Below are 25,843 nucleotides of genomic sequence, written 5' to 3'. Positions count from 1 at the left end.
TCGGGCCTTCCCTCCTCCACAGGGTCCCCCAGTCATTTCCCTCCCCCTCCCCCAGGGCAATCAACCAGTAGAACAGCTTGCCTCCAGAAATCATGCGCACTCCATCACTGGAGATTTTTAAGAGACTAGACCACGGGTCGGCAACCCGCGGCTCCAGAGCTGCATGCGGCTCTTTCAGCCGTCTCCTGCGGCTCCCAGCCACGTGCAGTGCCAAAAAAAAGGATTAAAAAAGTTGAACCAATCTATTCAAACTTCTCACGAGAAAAGTTTGAATTGATTGGTTCAACTTCTTTGGTTTGTGGGACGCTGTTCGCCATGGGCTCGACATAGATGGGAGGGGGGGAAGACAGCTCTGGAGGGAGACAGCCCTGTAGCAAGAAGCCGGCGGTCCAAGCAGAGCAGCACGGAATACCTACCGGTTGGTGTGGGAAGCTTCAGCATTGCCGGTGAGTAAGGCTTGGCCCCCGTGGCCCGGTTCCGCACCCCGACGACCAGCTGGACCGGCTTTCACTGCTTCTTTGCAAACAAACGCAAAAGGTTTCGGGGTTTTGCTCGCCGCTTGATTCATGCTGCCCAGCGTCTGCCTGCCTGCCTGCCTGTTTGCTTGCAGGCCTCTGTGCTCCTTCCCTGAAGCATGCAATTGCTCAGAGTCCGTCCCAAAAGGTGCTGCTTCCCTGGCAGGAGCTGAGTTTGCAAGCCTTGTTGGCAAACCAGGAAAACCAAAGGTCCTGAGGGTTCCCTCTTGCTGCAGAGCTGCAGTGCCAGCAGACGGAGGAGAGGGTGGGGGGGGTATCCGGGGCCTAAAAAGTCCTCCAGGACAGGCCCAGGGCCGGCCCTCCTTCCCCGGCCTCAGGAGAAGAGGAGGCGCAGGCTCTCCACCTGGGCGGGCAGGAGAGAAAGCAGGAGGGAATCCTCCGGACCCCGTTACGTGTGTGTGCATGCGCACGCATATGTGCACATTTTGCGGCTCCCAGTTTTTTGTGTTTTTTTTTTGTGTGTGTGAGGGAAACGGGTCCAAGTGGCTCTTTCACCGTTTTAGGTTGCCGACCCCTGGACTAGACAGTCACTTGTCTGAAATGGTATAGGTTCTCCTACTTGAGCAGGGGGATGGACTAGAAGACCTCCAAGGTCCCTTCCAGCTCTATTCTATTCTAAAAGTCAAATTTTCTTTAAGGTTTTCCAAGGAATGCCTACAAGAAAAGAGAGAAACAATATTTGGAGCAATGAAATGATATTTAAGGTCTGCAGATGAATGATCCTGAATTTAGAAGAAACCAAAGAATTGTACATTTGTTCATTTCACTAACACAATTCAGAGGACTGGTTACAATTTTTTTCTAGTGGATCACATTGTAGGTAGGTAGGTAGGTTGTCTGGCCTACCTTGTAAATTACAGCACGCTACACAGGCAGTGCTTTGTATGCCATCTTGAGTTACTGAATAAAAAGGGAATCAATAAAATATACCTTGCAGTTCTTTTATTCCAGATTCCTCCATGCAACAGAGCTCAGATGCAATAGCCGAAATGGCCACTATCCCCATCCAAAACCTACGAGATGTACATTAAAAAACGGCAGTGCAGGGTGTCCCTCTAAAAAGGTTAGCCTGGTCATCAGTTGGCCATGTGCTTTGGTGGAATATTCTATTCTTCCCTTTTGTTTTCTTTTTAAAAATGTATTTTTGAAATATTTCCTCTACCGTATGTTCACAATTTTCCCCCCTTTCTTAGCGCCCTATTTTCAGGACCTGCTGCATTTTTTTTCCTCTCTGTGTGACCTAATGGAGACTTCCCCTCAAGCAAATTTACAGAAGTACATGGCATTTAGCATTTAGCATATCTACATTCTCCTCCTTCAGGAACGAAGCTGGCATGCTGGATGCCCTTGGATGCAGCCCTGGCCAGCAAGAGGGAGGTTGGCTCCCCTGGTACATCTGGCCTGATGTTGCTGCTATGTCCTAAAACCTTGGGAGCCACATTAAATAAGTCATAAAGATTTCGGGTGTAGAGAGGTTTTGATCGCCACTGAGAGTCACCCATAAAAAAACTGTAATTCTGTAAAACCGTCATGAACTTTTAGGACTCAGCACGTAGCTAATCTTCATAAGCTAACCAGCATCACATTTCACTATTTCACTTGGCTCAGTTGCAGAGGTTAGTTGTTAGGAGTCAAAAATTACCTGTTAGCTTTTAATCAAGGAGGAAATCGTGCAAACGCCAGACAACCGTGTTTTTCGCCACCTATCCGGAGTCAAACAGGCAACATCTGTGCCTAGAAAGCGGACAATACAGAAGGCGGAATCTTTGGTTGACTTTAGAGGAATTTAAAACCATCGAGTACTATATTGCTAGAAAGGAGAGGAGACGGGAAGTGTAGAAGAAAGAAAGCTCAGTTGCCTCTTGAAAAAGGACCTTTTGAACATCAGAACTTCCTCTTCCGGATCACTCATGGGAGGAGGTTGGTGTGCAAAGGGGCTTTTCTGCTCTTTCAAGGGTAGAAGCAGAAGGTGGGAGGTGAGTGGAGGGAAGGTCGGAGGAGAAGCCGGGAGCAAGCGGGGCTGTTTGGTTTCCTCCACTGAGTCCAAGCAGAGAAGCAACTAGGCTGAAGCATCTCAGCTGCCGCCGCTGCATTTTACTTCCCTCCCCAATTTTTAAGTCCACTGGTGCTGCAGGCTGTTAAACTGGGGGCTGCGATTTTATGCTGATGGGAAGATTTAAAAAGTCTCCTTCAAGGGAAGGTTGATTCTTTGGGAATGGCTTCCCTCCAGAGGTTGTGGGTACTCCGTCACTGGAGGTTTTTAAGAGGAGACCGGACAGCCATTTTCAGGAATAGTAATAGGGTCCTCTGCCTGAGCAGGGGGTTGGACTAGAAGACCTCCAAGGTCCCTTCCAACTCTCTTATTATTATTTTTTTTTACAACTTTTGAAAATTAATTTTCTATTATCACATTTGACTAGTGCTTAAGAAACATCATGTTGTCTGGTCCAATTTGTTTGCTTAATAATACAAGTTACATTCTTAGTGTCTACCCCTTTTCTCCACCCATTGATTAAATAAATTCCATGTTTCAAAATATTCTGTATCTTCTTTCTCTTTGATCCTCAATGTAACTCTGTCCATTTCAGCACAGTCCAATCTCTTCTTAATTATCTCTTTGTCTAGTGGGGTTTCTTTATTCTTCCAGTGCTGAGCAAATACAATCCCTGCTGCTGTTAATACATGCAATGTTAAATATACACTTGGCTTATTAAATTTTTCTTATATTATACCTAATAAAAAGAGTGCAGGTTTAAAATCTACGTGTTTCCCTATCATCTTTTCTAACCAAGTGTCTTTTGGCCCGTTTTGTTTTTCTTCAACACAAGGCCACCACGTATGATAATACAAGCCACGTGTTTGATTACATTTCCAACATTTACTGGACATATTTTTAAACATTTTTGCTAATCTAGCATGGTAAATGCCATCTATAGAACATTTTATATCAGTTTTCTTTATAAAAAGTTGCCATGATCAATTTATAATTTCTTTCCCAAAGTTTTTGCCATTTCTCTAATTCTATATTATATCCAAAGTTTTCTGCCCATCGTATCATTGTTTCTTTCACTTGTTCATCCTCCATTTTTGAATTTAATAGAAAGGTTTATAGTTTCTTACACAGTTTTTTATCAGAGGTCAACAGCATCTGATCAAACATTGTTTTTTATAAAAACCATATATTTTCGCATCTTTTTCATACTTGATTGCATTTGTAACTGAGGCCACCATGATAATTCAGTACCCTGGTGTACAGCCTCTGGTTTAGATTTTAATTTCCCTTCGGTATCCAAAATATCTTTATACGTCCATTTTTTTCATATTTTACTTGATTTGGGTGAACAAACGTTGAAAGCAATCCTGGGATTCTTAAGTAGATTTTAACATTTATCTTTTTGTACACAAGAAGTAGTTTATTTCTTATATAATGATTTTGAAACTATCTATGAATCTTATTCTCATACCATAGAAATGCATGCCATCCACATTGCAGATTATGTTCTTGGATTCTTGTAGCATTTTCAGTTTAATTCTGGCCTTCCTTTCTTGCCAAATAAATTTCAAAATCAAAGTATTTAAATCATCAAAAAAATTCTTCTCTATTTTTATAGATGCTGTTTGGAACAAGAAAAGCAGTTTTGGTAAACTCTTCATTCTCACAGTAGCTATTCTTCCTAACGCTGATAGTTGTAAGTTTTTCCATTTTTCTAGATCTAATTTTATTTGATTAAGTAATGTTATGTAGTTATCTTTTATCATTGCACATCTTGCTGTTAGGTATATTCCCAAATATATAACTTTCCTAACTATTTTAAAATCCAATTTTTTTGACAATTGTACTTTTTGCTTAGATGTAAGGTTTTTAACTATAACGTTTGTTTTTTCTCTATTTATCTTCAATCCTGCTACTTCTCCAAATAACTAAATCCTTTTCAATAGTTTAGGACAGACATATCAAACTCGCGACGTTACGTTACGTTGCGCGATGTATCGGGATTGTTTAGCTATTGCCGGCAATGGGGCGGGTACAGCTTTTGGGTGACGCGTCCGGCCTGCAGGCTGGCAGTTTGACACCCCTAGTTTAGGGGTTGTCTCCAATGTTGTTGTTTTTTTTTTGTCTTTTTATAGCTTCCATCAGTTCCATCGTTATTTTTTCGTTTAGCATGTTTTTAATGTTTTCTGGAATTTTTGGTACATTGGCTTTTTCCATATTTTATGTTGTTTTTTTCCAGAGATTTTTTTTTCTACGTCATATAGTTTTTCATAATATGCTTTAACTATTTTTTATTGCCTTATTTTGGATTTGCACATCTCCCTTCTTATGTTGTAATTTGTTTATCAACTTTTTCTCTCTTTCTTTTTCCAATTTATAAACCAGCTATCTTCCCAGTTTATTTGCATTTTCGAAAAAAATTGTTTTCCTCTTCTGATTTGTTGAGCCAACTCTTCTGATTGTTATTAGGATTAGTTTATGTTTAATTATCTCCATTTGTCTTTTAAGAGTTTTTTTGTGGATCTTTTTGAAGTTCTAGCTTCAATTTTTTTAAACTTTTCCCTTTGCGTTGTACACTGTTGCTTTTTCTCTTTATTCTTTTCAGCCGTATAAATTATAACTAATCCTCTGAAGTGTGCTTTGGCTGTATCTCATATGTACTGGAGAGAAGTGTCTTCTTTTTTATTTTCTTTGAAAAAGAATTCCATTTCCTTTACTGCTATTTCTGAAATTCTTTCTCCTTTAATAAGAGTTGATTCAATGTCCACCTTGATTTCTTCTTTACTCTTGTCCAACTCAGCTTTATTGGATTATGGTCAGCCCAAATATTGGGTTCTATCTCAATCTCATGTATATTAGTTCTTAATTTAGGGGACATCCATATCATATCAATTCTAGACCATGATTTGTGTCTATTTGAATAAAATGTATAGCAAGTCTTTTTGGGGTTTATTTCTCTCCAGACATTCTATACGCAGATTTCTTCTGTCATTTTAACAAACACGTTACATAATCTCTTTCTTCCTTTTCCCCCCATTTTACTACTTTTGTAATCTAATTTTTCATTCACAATTGCGTTAAAACCTCCTACTAAACAAATATTTTGATATTCCATTTGCAATATTTTTCTGTGTAGTTTTTGATAAAATATTTCTTGTTTATTGTTTGGTGCATGTATTGCTACTAGCAACATCTTTTTTTTTTATTCATTGTCATTTCCACCATTAACATTCTTCGTTCTTCCTTCAAGGTCCCTTCCAACTCTATTATTCTGTTATCCATCAGTTAAAGCCACCACATCTCTAAAATTAGCTCAGAAGCTTTGACTGTAAACTATTTTGGGACATTTTTCCAGGCTTCAAAGACATAGATTTTTTCCATATATACTTTTTTTTTTTGTAAAAGATTTTTTTATTTTCAATTTTTCATTACATTCATAAAGAGTACTTCAGATAAAGAATAACGTAAATTTATACACACAACTTTCAGTATTGCTCACCCATTTCCCCCCAAACCGCATCCACCCTCTAACCTCTTCTCTCACTTCCCTCTTTCCCTCTTCTTCCTCACTCTCCCCCTCTCCTCCTTCTCCTCAACCTTCCTCCTTACTTCTCCCCTTCCTCCTCTCTTCTCACTCCGGATGCAGTCCAGGGGAAATGCCCGAGCAATTCCTCTCTCCAAATTAAAATATCAATATTATATACAAAAAAACCCTATTTCTACTTATCTGACCTATTTAACCTCCAACCCATCATAATATAATTTCAAATTAGGTGCTTTAAGTCCACCTTTTTCTCGAGTGTCTTGCAAAATCTTAAACTTTACCCTTGATTTCTTCCCACCCCAGATAAATTTATTGATACCCTTCTGCCACTCATCCAAATTAGCATCCTTTTTTAAGATAGGTATCATCTGAAACAAAAAAAGAAACTTTGGTAGAACATTCATCTTTACTACTGAGATTCTCCCCAGCAACGATAGTTGTAATTTTTGCCAATCATTTAAATCTTTTTGTACTTTTACCCATAAGTGTTCATAATTATTCTTATACAATTTTCCATTAGATGTTGTGATATATACTCCTAAATACTTAACCTTATTAACTACTTCATAACCTGTTGCTTCAGCTATAATATCTTTTCCCTTCATAGACATATTTTTCAATAATATTTTAGTTTTGTTCTTGTTCACCTTAAAACCAGAGACCTGTCCATACTGCGCTAAAATTTCAACCAAGTCTCTGACCGAATCTGTTGGGTGGGATAACGTCACAACCAAATCATCAGCAAAAGCTCTCAGCCTATAATCAATCTTACTTATTTTTATTCCTTTTAATCTAGATGAATCTCGAATTTTAATAAGTAAAATCTTCACTGTTAATACAAATAACAAGGGGGATAAGGGACAACCCTGTCTCGTACCTTTTTCTATTTTAAATACATCTGTTAATCCCCCATTAATTATAATTTGTGCCGATTGTTGCTGATATATGGCCTTGAGAGCACACAAAAATTTGTCTCCAAAGTTCATTTCCTCTACGACTTTCAATAAAAATGTCCAATCTAATTGATCAAAAGCTTTCTCAGCATCTATAAATATTAAAGCAGCAGGGATTTGGTTGTTCTTATCCAAATACTCTAATAAGTTAACAATTTGTCTTACATTATATTTCATATATCTTCCCATTATAAATCCAGATTGGTCAGTATGAATCAATTGTTTCAAAACCTGCATTAATCTATTTGCCAGTATCTTTGCAAAAATCTTATAATCTGTATTTAAAAGAGATATAGGCCTATAATTTCTAGGTTGGGACAGATCCTGGTCTTCCTTTGGAATCAATGATATAAAAGTCCTTCTCCAAGATGGAGGTAGCTCTGCTCCCAACAAAATATCATTGAAAAGTTCCTTTAATGGTTCTATCATTTCTTCAGATAGCATCTTATAATAAATTGCTGTTAGTCCATCAGTACCTGGAGTCTTGCCAATCTTCAATTGTTTAATTGCAGAAATAATCTCTTCAGAAGTAATTAAACCATTAATCCCATCACGTTGGTCAATCGTAAGTCTAGGAAAATGTGCTTCCTGTAAATATTTTTCTATGTCTGAAGTTTGTATAGTTTCACTAGCATATAACTTTGAATAAGAATCTAAAAAAGTCTTTTTAATCAAATTTTGTTGAAACACTTCTTTACCTTTATAAATTATTTTATCTATAGTCCTTGATTTCTGTTTCTTAGGTAATTGATAAGCCAACCATCTACCAGTTTTATTTGCATTACAAAATGTATTGTGTTCCATATACCTCAAATTAGTTGCCATCTGATCCGCTATTAACATATTAAATTGCTCCTTAAGCAGAGTTATAGAAACCTTTAAGTTATTATCCATTGGGTTTGATATTAAAATCTTTTCCTTACATTTAATCTCATCTTCCAACTCTTTACGTTTCTGAGTCTGTTTACATCTATGAGTATTATTCATAGAAATCAAAATCCCTCTCATATATGTTTTACTAGAATCCCATACCATTGGCATCGAGGTACCCTTATTCATGTTCCAAGCAAAAAAATCCTTTAAATAACCTCTACATCTCTGTATATTCTCTTCATATCTAAATAAATTCTCGTTCAACCTCCAAGACCTTCTAGTCCCTTCTTCCAGCGACATTTCCAACCATACAGGACTATGATCTGAAATTATTCTAGGAAATATCTTGGTATTCTTAACCCTAGAAAAGAAATCATTAGTAACTAAAAAAAAGTCAATTCTAGAATAAGATTGGTGCCTATCTGAAAAAAAGGTAAAATCTTTTTCCTCAATGTTCCGTTCTCTCCAAATGTCTCTAAGTTCCAAATCATCCTTTAAATCAAAAAAAGCTTTAGGAAGTCTTGCATGATTAGAAACTTTAGAAGAATTCTTCTTATCTTTGCTTGAATCTAAAACACCATTCCAATCTCCCATCATAATAACTGACTTGTAATCCAAAGAAATTAATTTCTGGTGAATCATCTTTTAGAAATATTTTTGTTGTTGATTGGGAGCATATAATCCAACAAGAAGAGTTCTCTATCATTTATTAATAAATCAATGATGACATATCTACCTTGTGAATCAAAATCAATTAGTTTCGGTGAAAGCTCCTTTCTCACATAAATAACTACACCTCCTTTTTTCTGCAAAGCAGGAGCTATGAAGTGTACCCCCAGCCGGGGGTTAAACAAATATTTTTAATCTTTCGAAATAATATGAGTCTCTTGTAAACAAATAATATCATTTCTGTGTTGTTTCAAATAATGAAAGACTTTCTTTTCTGTGGTGAATTAAGACCATTAACATTCCAGGTTAGAAGCTTTGCCATTCTTGGCAGGTTGAAGCCTTTGGAACAAAACCTCTAAATTTGCAGTCGATGACCTCTTTGGCCTTGCTCCTCCCACTGGCTCTGAAGTAGACTGTGATGAAACTCCATCATCTACCTTTTGTTGTTGTTGTTCTCCTCTTTCTCTACGTTTATGAGCAGCACGTGTAATTCTCTGTTCCCTTGGGTCTTCTGTTATTTGCAAACTCTGTTGCATAGATTCAACCAATAATTCTTCTCCCAAAAGTGGTATTGAACCTACAGCCAACTGTGCTTCTGCCTTGCTCTCATCCTTTTTTGATCTTGGAGATGGTGGTAGATCTCCTTTTAAAACAGTAACATAGAAATCTCTTGCTTTTGAAATTGTATTAAGACGATATTGTGTGCCAACATAGGTCACCACTATCCCCACAGGTATATCCCATCTAAATTGAATTTGTCGTTTCTTAAGTTCTTCAGCCAAAAAAGCAAAGTCTTTTCTTTTTCTAAGAATTTTTGAAGGTATTTCCTTTAAAACTACCACATCCTGAGCTGCAATCTGAAATCTTTGCTTATAGAAAGCCTGTATAATTTCATTACGAAGTGATCTTCTAGCAAAATAAACAACCACATCTCTTGGTAATTTTCTCTGTTTTGCAACCCATGAATTGACTCTGAAGATCTTTTCTATATCTCTCAACATTCCTTCAGGATCACATTCCAAAATAGAAGCCAGTTCTGCTGCAATTTCTTCTTTCAAATTCTCCTGAACATTTTCCTTCAAGCCTCTTATTCTCAAAGCATATTCCATTTCTCTATATTGTGACATTATAATTTCATTCTGTGCAACATCCACATTATCTTCTATTTTTTCAACTCTGTCTTGTAATATTTCAACATTACCCACCACCACCTCATCCACACGGTCGTCAATCTTTTCTACAAGACTAGCAAGCCGCTGGAGTGCCAACACAATATCTTCCCTCAACTCATTATTTTTTTGAGCCAGGAGCTCTGCTGTTTTTTGTACAGTCTTATCCAAAGCATCTTGTAAATCCTTAAGTGTAATTGCCTGAGGTGGAGCAGAAGGTGGGGAAGGTTTAGGTTTAGGTTGTTGTACAGTCTGAGTTACTGGAGAAGAAATTGAAGTTTTAAGAAGAGAAAAAGGTTCTGGACATTTCAAAGCCATTTTTTAAAACGGAAAAAAAAAGAAAAAAAATTAAAAAATAAAATAGGAATAAAGGAGAAGAAAAAGCAATTTCCCCTTTAAAAAAGAAGAGTTCTCTTTAAATAAACCAAGTCTATTGCATTGTTGAAACTTGTTGCCAGCTGAAAATAGTAAATGGAAAGTAGAAAGTGAAAGTTCTCAGACAAAGAAAGTAACAAAGAAGCAGGACTCTTCCACCATATTTCTTCACTCCGACAGTTTGTTAAAGTAATAGCAGGAGAAGATGTTAATTCTCACATGAGTTAAGTTTAAAATAAAATCATCCAATTGTTGTCCTCCTGACCGCTCCATCTGCTTTTAATTTAACTTACAGTTTCCATTTAAGCAGCAGCAGTAGAGGCAGTGTCTAGCTTCGTTCTTCCGCCCGAGAACAAAGGTATCCAGGGAAGCGGAGCACACCCAGACTCCTAAGGACCTCTCACTCTCCATCTCCCAAGAAAAAAATCTCTGGGAGATTGGTAAAGCTCTACTTCTGTCCGGGAGAAGGCTCACCTTCCTCCCTTCACCCGTGAGGAAGGTTTCAAGCTGCAAAACAGCTGATCGACGCTGTTTTGCCAGCTTTTACACTTTCCTGTGACAGACGGCTGTCAGAAAGCCACCATCAGCACGACGCAGCCACCGGAAGCTCCTTTCCATATATACTTTTGTAGGAGTGTGTATCTATATTTCTCTCTGTATGCATATATCTGGAATTATATAATCTATCCCCATCACTTCCAGATGTATTTGATGATAACCCTTTGCATTGCTAAGGATTTGTGATTGACCAAAGTCAACAAGAAATTTTACCCAAATCAACAACTGAATTTAATTGAATGGATATTTGAACATCAATGTCGGTAGTCTTCCATGTAAGAGATGAATCATAAACAATGTAAAAGATTATTCTATCATTGTGGCATGTTTGCTTTTTCATTGTAATGTATACTTCTTTTTTCACACCTCACCATTTTATAAAAATTAAAGTTACACTTTTCCTTAAATCTTACAGAAAAGAGGATGGGAAGAACAGCACTCTGGATAGCCAAGAATAACCAGCAACATTGAAAAGGAAAGCAAACCAAGTCACAAATCAAAATATTTTCCATTTTCTTCAGAAAACCACACAATTCTCCTTTTCCTCCAGCAGCTCATAGAAAAAAACAGAAAATCAAGAAAGATTTCAAGCTGGAACAAGTAGATTATTCAGAACTCAAGGATACTTTACATGAAAAGTGAAGGGAGATTATTTTTTATTCATTAAAAGAGTGAAATATCTGGAAGTCAGTTGGAGGAAAAGATGAGCAGGAAAGTCACATAGAGCAGAGAGCCATGCAGGCCTCGCCCTGTGCGGAAGAAAACGGATTGAATGAAAATACCACTAAACAAGGGATTGTCCATATTTTTGACTTCCTCAAGAATATCAGCTGTGGAAAAGCTCCATAGTTGTGTCTATTGTTAGAAAAGCATAGATTGTAAATCACAGCTGATTACGCACAAGAGGAGCCACACAGCAGAAAAGCTGTACAAATCATCTGATTGTGTCAAACTTTAGTCAGGACAGCTCCCTTTTGGTTCCTGGAAGGACCCACACAAGAGAAAAGCCATAAAAGCATTCCTAGTGCAGTAAATGCTTTATTGAGCATGGCAACGTGCTGATACATCAGAGGATTCACAGCAGGGAGACAACATATGACTGTATTGATTGTGTGAGTTTCATTAGAAATTTCCATGTCATGAGACACCAGAGCACTCACACAGGAGAAAAACCCTTTGAATGTCCTGAATGTGGGAAAGGTTTCAGTCAGAATTCCCACCTGGTGACACACCAGAGGACTCACACAGGAGAAAAACCCTTTGACTGTCCTGATTGTGGGAAAAGTTTCAGTCAGAATTCCCACCTGGTGACACACCAGAGGACTCACACAGGAGAAAAACCCTTTGACTGTCCTGATTGTGGGAAAAGTTTCAGTCAGAATTCCCACCTGGTGACACACCAGAGGACTCACACAGGAGAAAAACCCTTTGAATGTCCTGATTGTGGGAAAGGTTTTAGTGGCAGTTCCAGCCTTGTGAGACACCAGAGGACTCACACAGGAGAGAAACCCTTTGAATGTCCTGATTGTGGGAAAAGTTTCAGTGTGAATTCCAGCCTTGTGAAACACCAGAGGACTCACACAGGAGAAAAACCCTTTCAATGTCCTGATTGTGGGAAAGGTTTCAGTGAGAATTCCAGCCTTGTGAAACACCAGAGGACTCACACAGGAGAGAAACCCTTTCAATGTCCTTATTGTGGAAGAAATTTCAGTCGGAATTCCAGCCTTGTGATACACCAGAGGACTCACACAGGAGAAAAACCCTTTGAATGTCCTGATTGTGGGAAAGGTTTCAGTGAGAATTCCAACCTTTTGAAACACCAGAGGACTCACACAGGAGAAAAACGGTTTGAATGTCCTGATTGTGGAAAACGTTTCAGTGAGAATTACATGATCTTGATACACCAAAGGACTCACACAGGAGAGAAACCCTTTGAATGTCCTGATTGTGGGAAAAGTTTCAATCACAAGTGTAACCTGGTGGCACACCAGAGGACTCACACAGGAGAGAAACCCTTTGAATGTCCTGATTGTGGGAAACGTTTCAGTGATTATTCCAGCCTTGCGACACACCAGAGGATTCACCCAGGAGAGAAACCGTTTGAATGTGCTCTCTGTGGGAAAAGTTTCATTCGCAATTGTTACCTGGTAAAACACCAGAGGGCTCACACAGGAGAGAAACCCTTTGAATGTCCTGTCTGTGGGAATTATTTCAGTCACAAATCCAGCCTGGTGATACACCAGAGGACTCACACAGGGGAGAAATCTTTCAATTGTCCAGTCTGTGGATGTTACTTCACTCATAAATCATCCCTTATTGCACACGAAGAAATCCACATGAGGCAAAAGTTGAAGAATTTAGAAAAGGCTTGAAATTCATTTGTGATTTCCCATTGAAACTGTAGTTGAGAAAATGACTATTTGAATTGTGTTCTGAATGTGTTTACTCAAACATGTCTCAGGACTTGACTTGTAGGTGGAAAGAAAAGGAAAATGGAAGAGGGCTAACTACCAATTTATGGTTAACAGTAGCAGCTGCTGGATATTTCCTTTTGTAGAAGTTGTGGATTTCCTCAAAAAGGTTTCTGGGTGGTAGTTTTGTATAATGATTATATAATTCCTACATGTGGAGTTTCAGGTCTTCTACCTTGGTTTCCTCCAGATTTTGAGGCCCAGAAGTCCTCAGCCAGCGTAGAAAAGGTCCTCAAGATATAACTGTCATGGGCCTTGCAATTATGGTTGCATGTTGCAATGGCCGTTGAGACTTCTTTCCTAAACTACCCTGATCACTCTGATGAAGCCATTAATTGTGTCAGTTACTAAGTGGAACGATGGCTACCTTAGGGCTGGGGAAAACTCTTCGAGGCCTAGTGCAGGCCAGGTTTGCCTGTCGTAGGCATCTCTAGGCCTCCCCCACCCTGTGCTCTGTTTCCCAACCTTTGTGCCGCCCAATTCTTTCCCACCCCAGTGTCTCCACAGGCTTTTTCTCCCTCCCACTGGGTCCCTGCACGCCTCACACCCTCCTCTTTCTTTCTAAGATTTCTGATCCTCACGTTGGTGAAGGAGGGGAGGGCGTGCATCCCTGGCCCTTGCGACAGTGTCCTGGGAGCAGCCGTTATTTTCAGTGCGCCCTGGCTTCGTCCCTGGGCCATGCAGATGACTTGTGGAAGCGGCTGCCATTTGGCCATACTGTCACACAGAAGAGAGACAAACGTCTTTGTTTTGCTATCTAACATGAGAAAAAAAAATGTGCAGTTGAAAAGTTTTCATTGTTGATAAGGGAAACAATGGGTATTTTCAGTGTTGCTATGGACATTAGGTCAAGGGAAGTCACTCAGAGCTGCCTCAGACGGCGAGATGGGCAGTGATTAAGTTTAATAATGAATGCATTTAATAATAAAAAGATAATGTAAAGCTCATTACCCAACTCTTGCTCAGTGATAGAGTGGGTTTCTAATACATACGATTGTTACCTTGTAATCTGTATCTTGTGCAATCTGCATCTCTAAGTAATCTGTTTTACTCAGCTTCCCTTCCCTCATTTATAAATTTAAAATTTCAGTTTCAATCACACATCAGTCCCGCCACTCTCTGCCTGTGATGACGTGAGCTGTAGTTAGGCTTCTGCTTCTTAATTTATTGTTGTATTGCTATCTGCCCTAGTCCTAAATTCTGTGAAAATACAGCAATTCATTAGGCACAGTTTAAAAATTAGAATGGCTAACTGGATATATTTTGATTGGCATCCTTCTCAGATTCAGCGATTGTCTTCTCCATCACAGCCAGTCTGACAGAGGGAAATTAGGACATTTCAAACCGGACAATTAAGCTATGGTTTCCCTCTAATACAGCCATTTGTTTTGCCAGTCGATTTGTAGCCTTTGAAAATCAAAGAATTGGCTTCCTGTTCCGGATCCCGGCGTTAGTGGGTGTGCAGAGAGACTGTTCTCCCCGCCGTCCGGTTTTCTTTCTTCAGAAGACCCTGTAAATGGTTGAAAGTCGCTCTGGAGGGGTGACCTCCATTGGGGAGGAACTACGGTAAATCGTGGAGGGGCCGCAGCCTCTCTGTTTCATCCAAGGCAGCTCCTCAGGACCAAGGAAGAAAAAAGTGCTCATCAAGTCACACCAGCCGAAAGCCCAAAGCATTACCAAACACAATGAAAGCAACTGGAGGAGTTGAGTGAGACCTTACCTTACCTTTTCTGTTCCCCAACTATTTTCCTATAAAAGCCTTTGGAAATACCCTTTTCCCCCAGCTTAGTCCTGTCCCCCCCTGATTTTATTTCTTCTTTTAAAAGGCTGAGAATTTCACAAGTTATTTAATTAAAGTAAACTTCTGTTTCCACTAATGCTTCTGGAGAAACAGAAATGATGGGCAGCTATAACAAGCCAGAATGGGTTTGTTAAGAATGTGATGCCAGACAAACATTATTGTCATTTTTTATGAAGTAACTTAATTAGTGGATTTGTGAAATGTTTTGGAGATAGTATACTTGGACGTCAGCAAGACATTTGACAAGGTAGAGCACAAGTTAACTTTTTGGTAAGATAGAACAACATGGGATAGACAGAACCAGCCCTAGGTGGATTCGCAATTGACTGACCAACCACACTCGGGGTTTTCATCAATGGAATTACATCTACATGGACAGAAGCATGCAATCGGGTACCTCAAGGTTTGGTCTTGGGCCCACTACAGTTCGACCTCTTATAAATAGATAGGCTCAAGATCCAAAGGGATTCTGACAGAGCATTGGGATCTATCCAACAAAGTATTGTTCAATGATGAGGAAAGTAATGTCTGCACTTAGGCAGCAAAAAACAAATGCACAGGGATAAAATAGGTAATACCTGGGTCAACAAAGGAATCTAGATGTCCAATGGACAAGTATAAGACAGGACTGCTTCAGCTGCCAAAAAAACAAACCAGCTAATGCAATCCTTAACTAGCCTGATGTCCCTGATGCAGCCATTAATCGAATGTGTGAGTCACTAAGGGGAATAGTGGCTATCTCAGGGTTGGGGAAAACTCTTGGAGGCCTAGCCCAGGCCCAGGCTTGCCTACCTGAGGCATCCTAGGCCTCCCCAACCCTCCAAGACACTCTGTGCTCTGTTTCCCATCCTTTGTGTCTCCTTGGCCCTTCCCTCCTCCACAGGGTCCCCCAGTCATTTCCCTCCCCCTCCCCCAGGGCAATCAACCAGTAGAACAGCTTGCCTCCAGAAATCATGCGCAGTCCATCACTGGAGATTTTTAAGAGACTAGACCACGGGTCGGCAACCCGCGGCTCCAGAGCTGCATGCGGCTCTTTCAGCCGTCTCCTGCGGCTCCCAGCCACGTGCAGTGCCAAAAAAAAGGATTAAAAAAGTTGAACCAATCTATTCAAACTTCTCACGAGAAAAGTTTGAATTGATTGGTTCAACTTCTTTGGTTTGTGGGACGCTCTTCGCCATGGGCTCGACATAGATGGGAGGGGGGGAAGACAGCTCTGGAGGGAGACAGCCCTGTAGCAAGAAGCCGGCGGTCCGAGCAGAGCAGCACGGAAGACCTACCGGTTGGTGTGGGAAGCTTCAGCATTTCCGGTGAGTAAGGCTTGGCCCCCGTGGCCCGGTTCTGCACCCCGACGACCAGCTGGACCGGCTTTCACTGCTTCTTTGCAAACAAACGCAAAAGGTTTCGGGGTTTTGCTCGCCGCTTGATTCATGCTGCCCAGCATCTGCCTGCCTGCCTGTCTACTTGCAGGCCTCTGTGCTCCTTCCCTGAAGCATGCAATTGCTCAGAGTCCGTCCCAAAAGGTGCTGCTTCCCTGGCAGGAGCTGAGTTTGCAAGCCTTGTTGGCAAACCAGGAAAACCAAAGGTCCTGAGGGTTCCCTCTTGCTGCAGAGCTGCAGTGCCAGCAGACGGAGGAGAGGGTGGGGGGGGCATCCGGGGCCTAAAAAGTCCTCCAGGACAGGCCCAGGGCCGGCCCTCCTTCCCCGGCCGCAGGAGAAGAGGAGGCGCAGGCTCTCTACCTGGGCGGGCAGGACAGAAAGCAGGAGGGAACCCTCCGGACCCCGTTACGTGTGTGCGCATGCGCACGCATATGTGCACATTTTGCGGCTCCCAGTTTTTTGTCTTTTGTTTTTTTTTGTGAGGGAAACGGGTCCAAGTGGCTCTTTCACCGTTTTAGGTTGCCGACCCCTGGACTAGACAGTCACTTGTCTGAAATGGTATAGGTTCTCCTACTTGAGCAGGGGGATGGACTAGAAGACCTCCAAGGTCCCTTCCAGCTCTATTCTATTCTAAAAGTCAAATTTTCTTTAAGGTTTTCCAAGGAATGCCTACAAGAAAAGAGAGAAACAATATTTGGAGCAATGAAATGATATTTAAAGTCTGCAGATGAATGATCCTGAATTTAGAAGAAACCAAAGAATTGTACATTTGTTCATTTCACTAACACAATTCAGAGGACTGGTTACAATTTTTTTCTAGTGGATCACATTGTAGGTAGGTAGGTAGGTTGTCTGGCCTACCTTGTAAATTACAGCACGCTACACAGGCAGTGCTTTGTATGCCATCTTGAGTTACTGAATAAAAAGGGAATCAATAAAATATACCTTGCAGTTCTTTTATTCCAGATTCCTCCATGCAACAGAGCTCAGATGCAATAGCCGAAATGGCCACTATCCCCATCCAAAACCTACGAGATGTACATTAAAAAACGGCAGTGCAGGGTGTCCCTCTAAAAAGGTTAGCCTGGTCATCAGTTGGCCATGTGCTTTGGTGGAATATTCTATTCTTCCCTTTTGTTTTCTTTTTAAAAATGTATTTTTGAAATATTTCCTCTACCGTATGTTCACAATTTTCCCCCCTTTCTTAGCGCCCTATTTTCAGGCCCTGCTGCATTTTTTTTCCTCTCTGTGACCTAATGGAGACTTCCCCTCAAGCAAATTTACAGAAGTACATGGCATTTAGCATTTAGCATATCTACATTCTCCTCCTTCAGGAACGAAGCTGGCATGCTGGATGCCCTTGGATGCAGCCCTGGCCAGCAAGAGGGAGGTTGGCTCCCCTGGTACATCTGGCCTGATGTTGCTGCTATGTCCTAAAACCTTGGGAGCCACATTAAATAAGTCATAAAGATTTCGGGTGTAGAGAGGTTTTGATCGCCACTGAGAGTCACCCATAAAAAAAACTGTAATTCTATAAAACCGTCATGAACTTTTAGGACTCAGCACGTAGCTAATCTTCATAAGCTAACCAGCATCACATTTCACTATTTCACTTGGCTCAGTTGCAAAGGTTAGTTGCTAGGAGTCAAAAATTACCTGTTAGCTTTTAATCAAGGAGGAAATCGTGCAAACGCCAGACAACCGTGTTTTTCGCCACCTATCCGGAGTCAAACAGGCAACATCTGTGCCTAGAAAGCGGACAATACAGAAGGCGGAATCTTTGGTTGACTTTAGACTCAGGAATTAAAACCATCGAGTACTACATTGCTAGAAAGGAGAGGAGGAGACGGGAAGAGTAGAAGAAAGAAAGCTCAGTTGCCTCTTGAAAAAGGACCTTTTGAACATCAGAACTTCCTCTTCCGGATCACTCATGGGAGGAGGTTGGTGTGCAAAGGGGCTTTTCTGCTCTTTCAAGGGTAGAAGCAGAAGGTGGGAGGTGAGTGGAGGGAAGGTCGGAGGAGAAGCCGGGAGCAAGCGGGGCTGTTTGGTTTCCTCCACTGAGTCCAAGCAGAGAAGCAACTAGGCTGAAGCATCTCAGCTGCCGCCGCTGCATTTTCCTTCCCTCCCCAACTTTTAAGTCCACTGGTGCTGCAGGCTGTTAAACTGGGGGCTGCGATTTTATGCTGATGGGAAGATTTAAAAAGTCTCCTTCAAGGGAAGGTTGATTCTTTGGAAATGGCTTCCCTCCAGAGGTTGTGGGTGCTCCGTCACTGGAGGTTTTTAATAGGAGACCGGACAGCCATTTTCAGGAATAGTAATAGGGTCCTCTGCCTGAGCAGGGGGTTGGACTAGAAGACCTCCAAGGTCCCTTCCAACTCTCTTATTATTTTTTTTTACAACTTTTGAAAATTAATTTTCTATTATCACATTTGACTAGTGCTTAAGAAACATCATGTTGTCTGGTCCAATTTGTTTGCTTAATAATACAAGTTACATTCTTAGTGTCTACCCCTTTTCTCCACCCATTGATTAAATAAATTCCATGTTTGAAAATATTCTGTATCTTCTTTCTCTTTGATCCTCAATGTAAGTCTGTCCATTCCAGCACAGTCCAAGATCTTCTTGATTATCTCTTTGTCTAGTGGGGTTTCTTTATTCTCCCAGAGCTGAGCAAATACAATCCCTGCTGCTGTTAATACATGCAATGTTAAATATACACTTGGCTTATTAAATTTTTCTTATATTATACCTAATAAAAAGAGTGCAGGTTTAAAATCTACATGTTTCCCTGTCATCTTTTCTAACCAGGTGTCTTTTGGCCCGTTTTTTTTTCTTCAACACAAGGCCACCACATATGAAAATGCAAGCCACGTGTTTGATTACATTTCCAACATTTACTGGACATATTTTTAAACAGTTTTGCTAATCTAGCATGTGGTAAATGCCATCTATAGAACATTTTATATCAGTTTTCTTTATAAAAAGTTGCCATGATCAATTTATAATTTCTTTCCCAAAGTTTTTGCCATTTCTCTAATTCTGTATTATATCCAAAGTTTTCTGCCCATCGTATCATTGTTTCTTTCACTTGTTCATCCTCCATTTTTGAATTTAATAGAAAGTTTTATAGTTTCTTACACAGTTTTTTATCAGAGGTCAACAGCATCTGATCAAACATTGTTTTTTATAAAAACCATATATTTTCGCATCTTTTTCATACTTGATTGCATTTGTAACTGAGGCCACCATGATAATTCAGTACCCTGGTGTACAGCCTCTGGTTTAGATTTTAATTTCCCTTCGGTATCCAAAATATCTTTATACGTCCATTTTTTTCATATTTTACTTGATTTGGGTGAACAAACGTTGAAAGCAATCCTGGGATTCTTAAGTAGATTTTAACATTTATCTTTTTGTACACAAGAAGTAGTTTATTTCTTATATAATGATTTTGAAACTATCTATGAATCTTATTCTCATACCATAGAAATGCATGCCATCCACATTGCAGATTATGTTCTTGGATTCTTGTAGCATTTTCAGTTTAATTCTGGCCTTCCTTTCTTGCCAAATAAATTTCAAAATCAAAGTATTTAAATCATCAAAAAAATTCTTCTCTATTTTTATAGATGCTGTTTGGAACAAGAAAAGCAGTTTTGGTAAACTCTTCATTCTCACAGTAGCTATTCTTCCTAACGCTGATAGTTGTAAGTTTTTCCATTTTTCTAGATCTAATTTTATTTGATTAAGTAATGTTATGTAGTTATCTTTTATCATTGCACATCTTGCTGTTAGGTATATTCCCAAATATATAACTTTCCTAACTATTTTAAAATCCAATTTTTTTGACAATTGTACTTTTTGCTTAGATGTAAGGTTTTTAACTATAACGTTTGTTTTTTCTCTATTTATCTTCAATCCTGCTACTTCTCCAAATAACTAAATCCTTTTCAATAGTTTAGGACAGACATATCAAACTCGCGACGTTACGTTACGTTGCGCGATGTATCGGGATTGTTTTGCTATTGCCGGCAATGGGGCGGGTACAGCTTTTGGGTGACGCGTCCGGCCTGCAGGCTGGCAATTTGACACCCCTAGTTTAGGGGTTGTCTCCAATGTTGTTGTTTTTTTTTTGTCTTTTTATAGCTTCCATCAGTTCCATCGTTATTTTTTCGTTTAGCATGTTTTTAATGTTTTCTGGAATTTTTGGTACATTGGCTTTTTCCATATTTTATGTTGTTTTTTTCCAGAGATTTTTTTTTCTACGTCATATAGTTTTTCATAATATGCTTTAACTATTTTTTATTGCCTTATTTTGGATTTGCACATCTCCCTTCTTATGTTGTAATTTGTTTATCAACTTTTTCTCTCTTTCTTTTTCCAATTTATAAACCAGCTATCTTCCCAGTTTATTTGCATTTTCGAAAAAAATTGTTTTCCTCTTCTGATTTGTTGAGCCAACTCTTCTGATTGTTATTAGGATTAGTTTATGTTTAATTATCTCCATTTGTCTTTTAAGAGTTTTTTTGTGGATCTTTTTGAAGTTCTAGCTTCAATTTTTTTAAACTTTTCCCTTTGCGTTGTACACTGTTGCTTTTTCTCTTTATTCTTTTCAGCCGTATAAATTATAGCTAATCCTCTGAAGTGTGCTTTGGCTGTATCTCATATGTACTGGAGTGAAGTGTCTTCTTTTTTATTTTCTTTGAAAAAGAATTCCATTTCCTTTACTGCTATTTCTGAAATTCTTTCTCCTTTAATAAGAGTTGATTCAATGTCCACCTTGATTTCTTCTTTACTCTTGTCCAACTCAGCTTTATTGGATTATGGTCAGCCCAAATATTGGGTTCTATCTCAATCTCATGTATATTAGTTCTTAATTTAGGGGACATCCATATCATATCAATTCTAGACCATGATTTGTGTCTATTTGAATAAAATGTATAGCAAGTCTTTTTGGGGTTTATTTCTCTCCAGACATTCTATACGCAGATTTCTTCTGTCATTTTAACAAACACGTTACATAATCTCTTTCTTCCTTTTCCCCCCATTTTACTACTTTTGAAATCTAATTTTTCATTCACAATTGCGTTAAAACCTCCTACTAAACAAATATTTTGATATTCCATTTGCAATATTTTTCTGTGTAGTTTTTGATAAAATATTTCTTGTTTATTGTTTGGTGCATGTATTGCTACTAGCAACATCTTTTTTTTTTATTCATTGTCATTTCCACCATTAACATTCTTCGTTCTTCCTTCAAGGTCCCTTCCAACTCTATTATTCTGTTATCCATCAGTTAAAGCCACCACATCTCTAAAATTAGCTCAGAAGCTTTGACTGTAAACTATTTTGGGACATTTTTCCAGGCTTCAAAGACATAGATTTTTTCCATATATACTTTTTTTTTTTGTAAAAGATTTTTTTATTTTCAATTTTTCATTACATTCATAAAGAGTACTTCAGATAAAGAATAACGTAAATTTATACACACAACTTTCGGTATTGCTCACCCATTTCCCCCCAAACCGCATCCACCCTCTAACCTCTTCTCTCACTTCCCTCTTTCCCTCTTCTTCCTCACTCTTCCCCTCTCCTCCTTCTCCTCAACCTTCCTACTTACTTCTCCCCTTCCTCCTATCTTCTCACTCTGGATGCAGTCCAGGGGAAATGCCCGAGCAATTCCTCTCTCCAAATTAAAATATCAATATTATATACAAAAGAACCCTATTTCTACTTATCTGACCTATTTAACCTCCAACCCATCATAATATAATTTCAAATTAGGTGCTTTAAGTCCACCTTTTTCTCGAGTGTCTTGCAAAATCTTAAACTTTACCCTTGATTTCTTCCCACCCCAGATAAATTTATTGATACCCTTCTGCCACTCATCCAAATTAGCATCCTTTTTTAAGATAGGTATCATCTGAAACAAAAAAAGAAACTTTGGTAGAACATTCATCTTTACTACTGAGATTCTCCCCAGCAACGATAGTTGTAATTTTTGCCAATCATTTAAATCTTTTTGTACTTTTACCCATAAGTGTTCATAATTATTCTTATACAATTTTCCATTAGATGTTGTGATATATACTCCTAAATACTTAACCTTATTAACTACTTCACAACCTGTTGCTTCAGCTATAATATCTTTTCCCTTCATAGACATATTTTTCAATAATATTTTAGTTTTGTTCTTGTTCACCTTAAAACCAGAGACCTGTCCATACTGCGCTAAAATTTCAACCAAGTCTCTGACCGAATCTGTTGGGTGGGATAACGTCACAACCAAATCATCAGCAAAAGCTCTCAGCCTATAATCAATCTTACTTATTTTTATTCCTTTTAATCTAGATGAATCTCGAATTTTAATAAGTAAAATCTTCACTGTTAATACAAATAACAAGGGGGATAAGGGACAACCCTGTCTCGTACCTTTTTCTATTTTAAATACATCTGTTAATCCCCCATTAATTATAATTTGTGCCGATTGTTGCTGATATATGGCCTTGAGAGCACACAAAAATTTGACTCCAAAGTTCATTTCCTCTACGACTTTCAATAAAAATGTCCAATCTAATTGATCAAAAGCTTTCTCAGCATCTATAAATATTAAAGCAGCAGGGATTTGGTTGTTCTTATCCAAATACTCTAATAAGTTAACAATTTGTCTTACATTATATTTCATATATCTTCCCATTATAAATCCAGATTGGTCAGTATGAATCAATTGTTTCAAAACCTGCATTAATCTATTTGCCAGTATCTTTGCAAAAATCTTATAATCTGTATTTAAAAGAGATATAGGCCTATAATTTCTAGGTTGGGACAGATCCTGGTCTTCCTTTGGAATCAATGATATAAAAGTCCTTCTCCAAGATGGAGGTAGCTCTGCTCCCAACAAAATATCATTGAAAAGTTCCTTTAATGGTTCTATCATTTCTTCAGATAGCATCTTATAATAAATTGCTGTTAGTCCATCAGTACCTGGAGTCTTGCCAATCTTCAATTGTTTAATTGCAGAAATAATCTCTTCAGAAGTAATTAAACCATTAATCCCATCACGTTGGTCAATCGTAAGTCTAGGAAAATGTGCTTCCTGTAAATATTTTTCTATGTCTGAAGTTTGTATAGTTTCACTAGCATATAACTTTGAATAAGAATCTAAAAAAGTCTTTTTAATCAAATTTTGTTGAAACACTTCTTTACCTTTATAAATTATTTTATCTATAGTCCTTGATTTCTGTTTCTTAGGTAATTGATAAGCCAACCATCTACCAGTTTTATTTGCATTACAAAATGTATTGTGTTCCATATACCTCAAATTAGTTGCCATCTGATCCGCTATTAACATATTAAATTGCTCCTTAAGCAGAGTTATAGAAACCTTTAAGTTATTATCCATTGGGTTTGATATTAAAATCTTTTCCTTACATTTAATCTCATCTTCCAACTCTTTACGTTTCTGAGTCTGTTTACATCTATGAGTATTATTCATAGAAATCAAAATCCCTCTCATATATGTTTTACTAGAATCCCATACCATTGGCATCGAGGTACCCTTATTCATGTTCCAAGCAAAAAAATCCTTTAAATAACCTCTACATCTCTGTATATTCTCTTCATATCTAAATAAATTCTCGTTCAACCTCCAAGACCTTCTAGTCCCTTCTTCCAGCGACATTTCCAACCATACAGGACTATGATCTGAAATTATTCTAGGAAATATCTTGGTATTCTTAACCCTAGAAAAGAAATCATTAGTAACTAAAAAAAAGTCAATTCTAGAATAAGATTGGTGCCTATCTGAAAAAAAGGTAAAATCTTTTTCCTCAATGTTCCGTTCTCTCCAAATGTCTCTAAGTTCCAAATCATCCTTTAAATCAAAAAAAGCTTTAGGAAGTCTTGCATGATTAGAAACTTTAGAAGAATTCTTCTTATCTTTGCTTGAATCTAAAACACCATTCCAATCTCCCATCATAATAACTGACTTGTAATCCAAAGAAATTAATTTCTGGTGAATCATCTTTTAGAAATATTTTTGTTGTTGATTGGGAGCATATAATCCAACAAGAAGAGTTCTCTATCATTTATTAATAAATCAATGATGACATATCTACCTTGTGAATCAAAATCAATTAGTTTCGGTGAAAGCTCCTTTCTCACATAAATAACTACACCTCCTTTTTTCTGCAAAGCAGGAGCTATGAAGTGTACCCCCAGCCGGGGGTTAAACAAATATTTTTAATCTTTCGAAATAATATGAGTCTCTTGTAAACAAATAATATCATTTCTGTGTTGTTTCAAATAATGAAAGACTTTCTTTTCTGTGGTGAATTAAGACCATTAACATTCCAGGTTAGAAGCTTTGCCATTCTTGGCAGGTTGAAGCCTTTGGAACAAAACCTCTAAATTTGCAGTCGATGACCTCTTTGGCCTTGCTCCTCCCACTGGCTCTGAAGTAGACTGTGATGAAACTCCATCATCTACCTTTTGTTGTTGTTGTTCTCCTCTTTCTCTACGTTTATGAGCAGCACGTGTAATTCTCTGTTCCCTTGGGTCTTCCGTTATTTGCAAACTCTGTTGCATAGATTCAACCAATAATTCTTCTCCCAAAAGTGGTATTGAACCTACAGCCAACTGTGCTTCTGCCTTGCTCTCATCCTTTTTTGATCTTGGAGATGGTGGTAGATCTCCTTTTAAAACAGTAACATAGAAATCTCTTGCTTTTGAAATTGTATTAAGACGATATTGTGTGCCAACATAGGTCACCACTATCCCCACAGGTATATCCCATCTAAATTGAATTTGTCGTTTCTTAAGTTCTTCAGCCAAAAAAGCAAAGTCTTTTCTTTTTCTAAGAATTTTTGAAGGTATTTCCTTTAAAACTACCACATCCTGAGCTGCAATCTGAAATCTTTGCTTATAGAAAGCCTGTATAATTTCATTACGAAGTGATCTTCTAGCAAAATAAACAACCACATCTCTTGGTAATTTTCTCTGTTTTGCAACCCATGAATTGACTCTGAAGATCTTTTCTATATCTCTCAACATTCCTTCAGGATCACATTCCAAAATAGAAGCCAGTTCTGCTGCAATTTCTTCTTTCAAATTCTCCTGAACATTTTCCTTCAAGCCTCTTATTCTCAAAGCATATTCCATTTCTCTATATTGTGACATTATAATTTCATTCTGTGCAACATCCACATTATCTTCTATTTTTTCAACTCTGTCTTGTAATATTTCAACATTACCCACCACCACCTCATCCACACGGTCGTCAATCTTTTCTACAAGACTAGCAAGCCGCTGGAGTGCCAACACAATATCTTCCCTCAACTCATTATTTTTTTGAGCCAGGAGCTCTGCTGTTTTTTGTACAGTCTTATCCAAAGCATCTTGTAAATCCTTAAGTGTAATTGCCTGAGGTGGAGCAGAAGGTGGGGAAGGTTTAGGTTTAGGTTGTTGTACAGTCTGAGTTACTGGAGAAGAAATTGAAGTTTTAAGAAGAGAAAAAGGTTCTGGACA

General features: G+C 38.6%; 2 protein-coding genes and 1 long non-coding RNA gene across 7 annotated transcripts in view; 1 reads left to right on the top strand and 2 right to left on the bottom strand.

Annotated features, from left to right (window-relative positions):
• LOC120303344 (zinc finger protein 84-like) overlaps positions 1-2,317 on the bottom strand; it is a 35,579-nt gene extending 33,262 nt beyond the window's left edge. Inside the window, exons 1-2 of the mRNA XM_039332812.1 lie at positions 2,179-2,317; positions 417-1,190 (exon numbers count right to left, since the gene is read on the bottom strand). The gene's annotated coding sequence lies outside the window, so the exon portion shown is untranslated. The remainder of the gene's footprint in view (positions 1-416; positions 1,191-2,178) is intronic.
• A 6-nt stretch (positions 2,318-2,323) lies between these two features.
• LOC120303335 (zinc finger and SCAN domain-containing protein 2-like) overlaps positions 2,324-25,843 on the top strand; it is a 47,307-nt gene continuing 23,787 nt past the window's right edge. The window contains exons 1-3 of one of the 4 annotated variants that reach the window (XM_039332781.1): positions 2,324-2,456; positions 4,148-4,225; positions 11,086-13,881. In XM_039332781.1, coding sequence (XP_039188715.1) covers positions 11,810-13,042 — 1,233 coding nt within the window. In that variant the 5' untranslated portion in view covers positions 2,324-2,456; positions 4,148-4,225; positions 11,086-11,809 and the 3' untranslated portion in view covers positions 13,043-13,881. Of the gene's footprint in view, positions 2,513-4,147; positions 4,226-9,645; positions 13,882-25,843 lie in introns of those variants that run through there. The other 3 variants (XM_039332780.1, XM_039332783.1, XM_039332784.1) reach the window with 3 other exon arrangements.
• On the bottom strand, positions 14,030-18,113 carry LOC120303355. Of its 2 annotated transcripts, none has more exons than XR_005555420.1 (3): positions 17,975-18,113; positions 16,220-16,987; positions 14,030-14,755 (listed from the first exon to the last, which is right to left on the bottom strand). It is a non-coding gene; the product is annotated as an uncharacterized LOC120303355 (long non-coding RNA). The 2 variants fall into 2 exon arrangements; XR_005555419.1 differs by having other exon boundaries at positions 14,030-14,752.

This window comes from Crotalus tigris, unplaced genomic scaffold, assembly GCF_016545835.1.
Source record: "Crotalus tigris isolate CLP2741 ecotype Arizona unplaced genomic scaffold, ASM1654583v1 scf7180000024464.508515016:1373766, whole genome shotgun sequence".
NCBI classification, from domain to species: domain Eukaryota; kingdom Metazoa; phylum Chordata; class Lepidosauria; order Squamata; family Viperidae; genus Crotalus; species Crotalus tigris.
The sequence above is the reverse complement of the archived record's forward strand: the minus strand, read 5'-3'. Positions and strand labels throughout refer to the sequence as shown.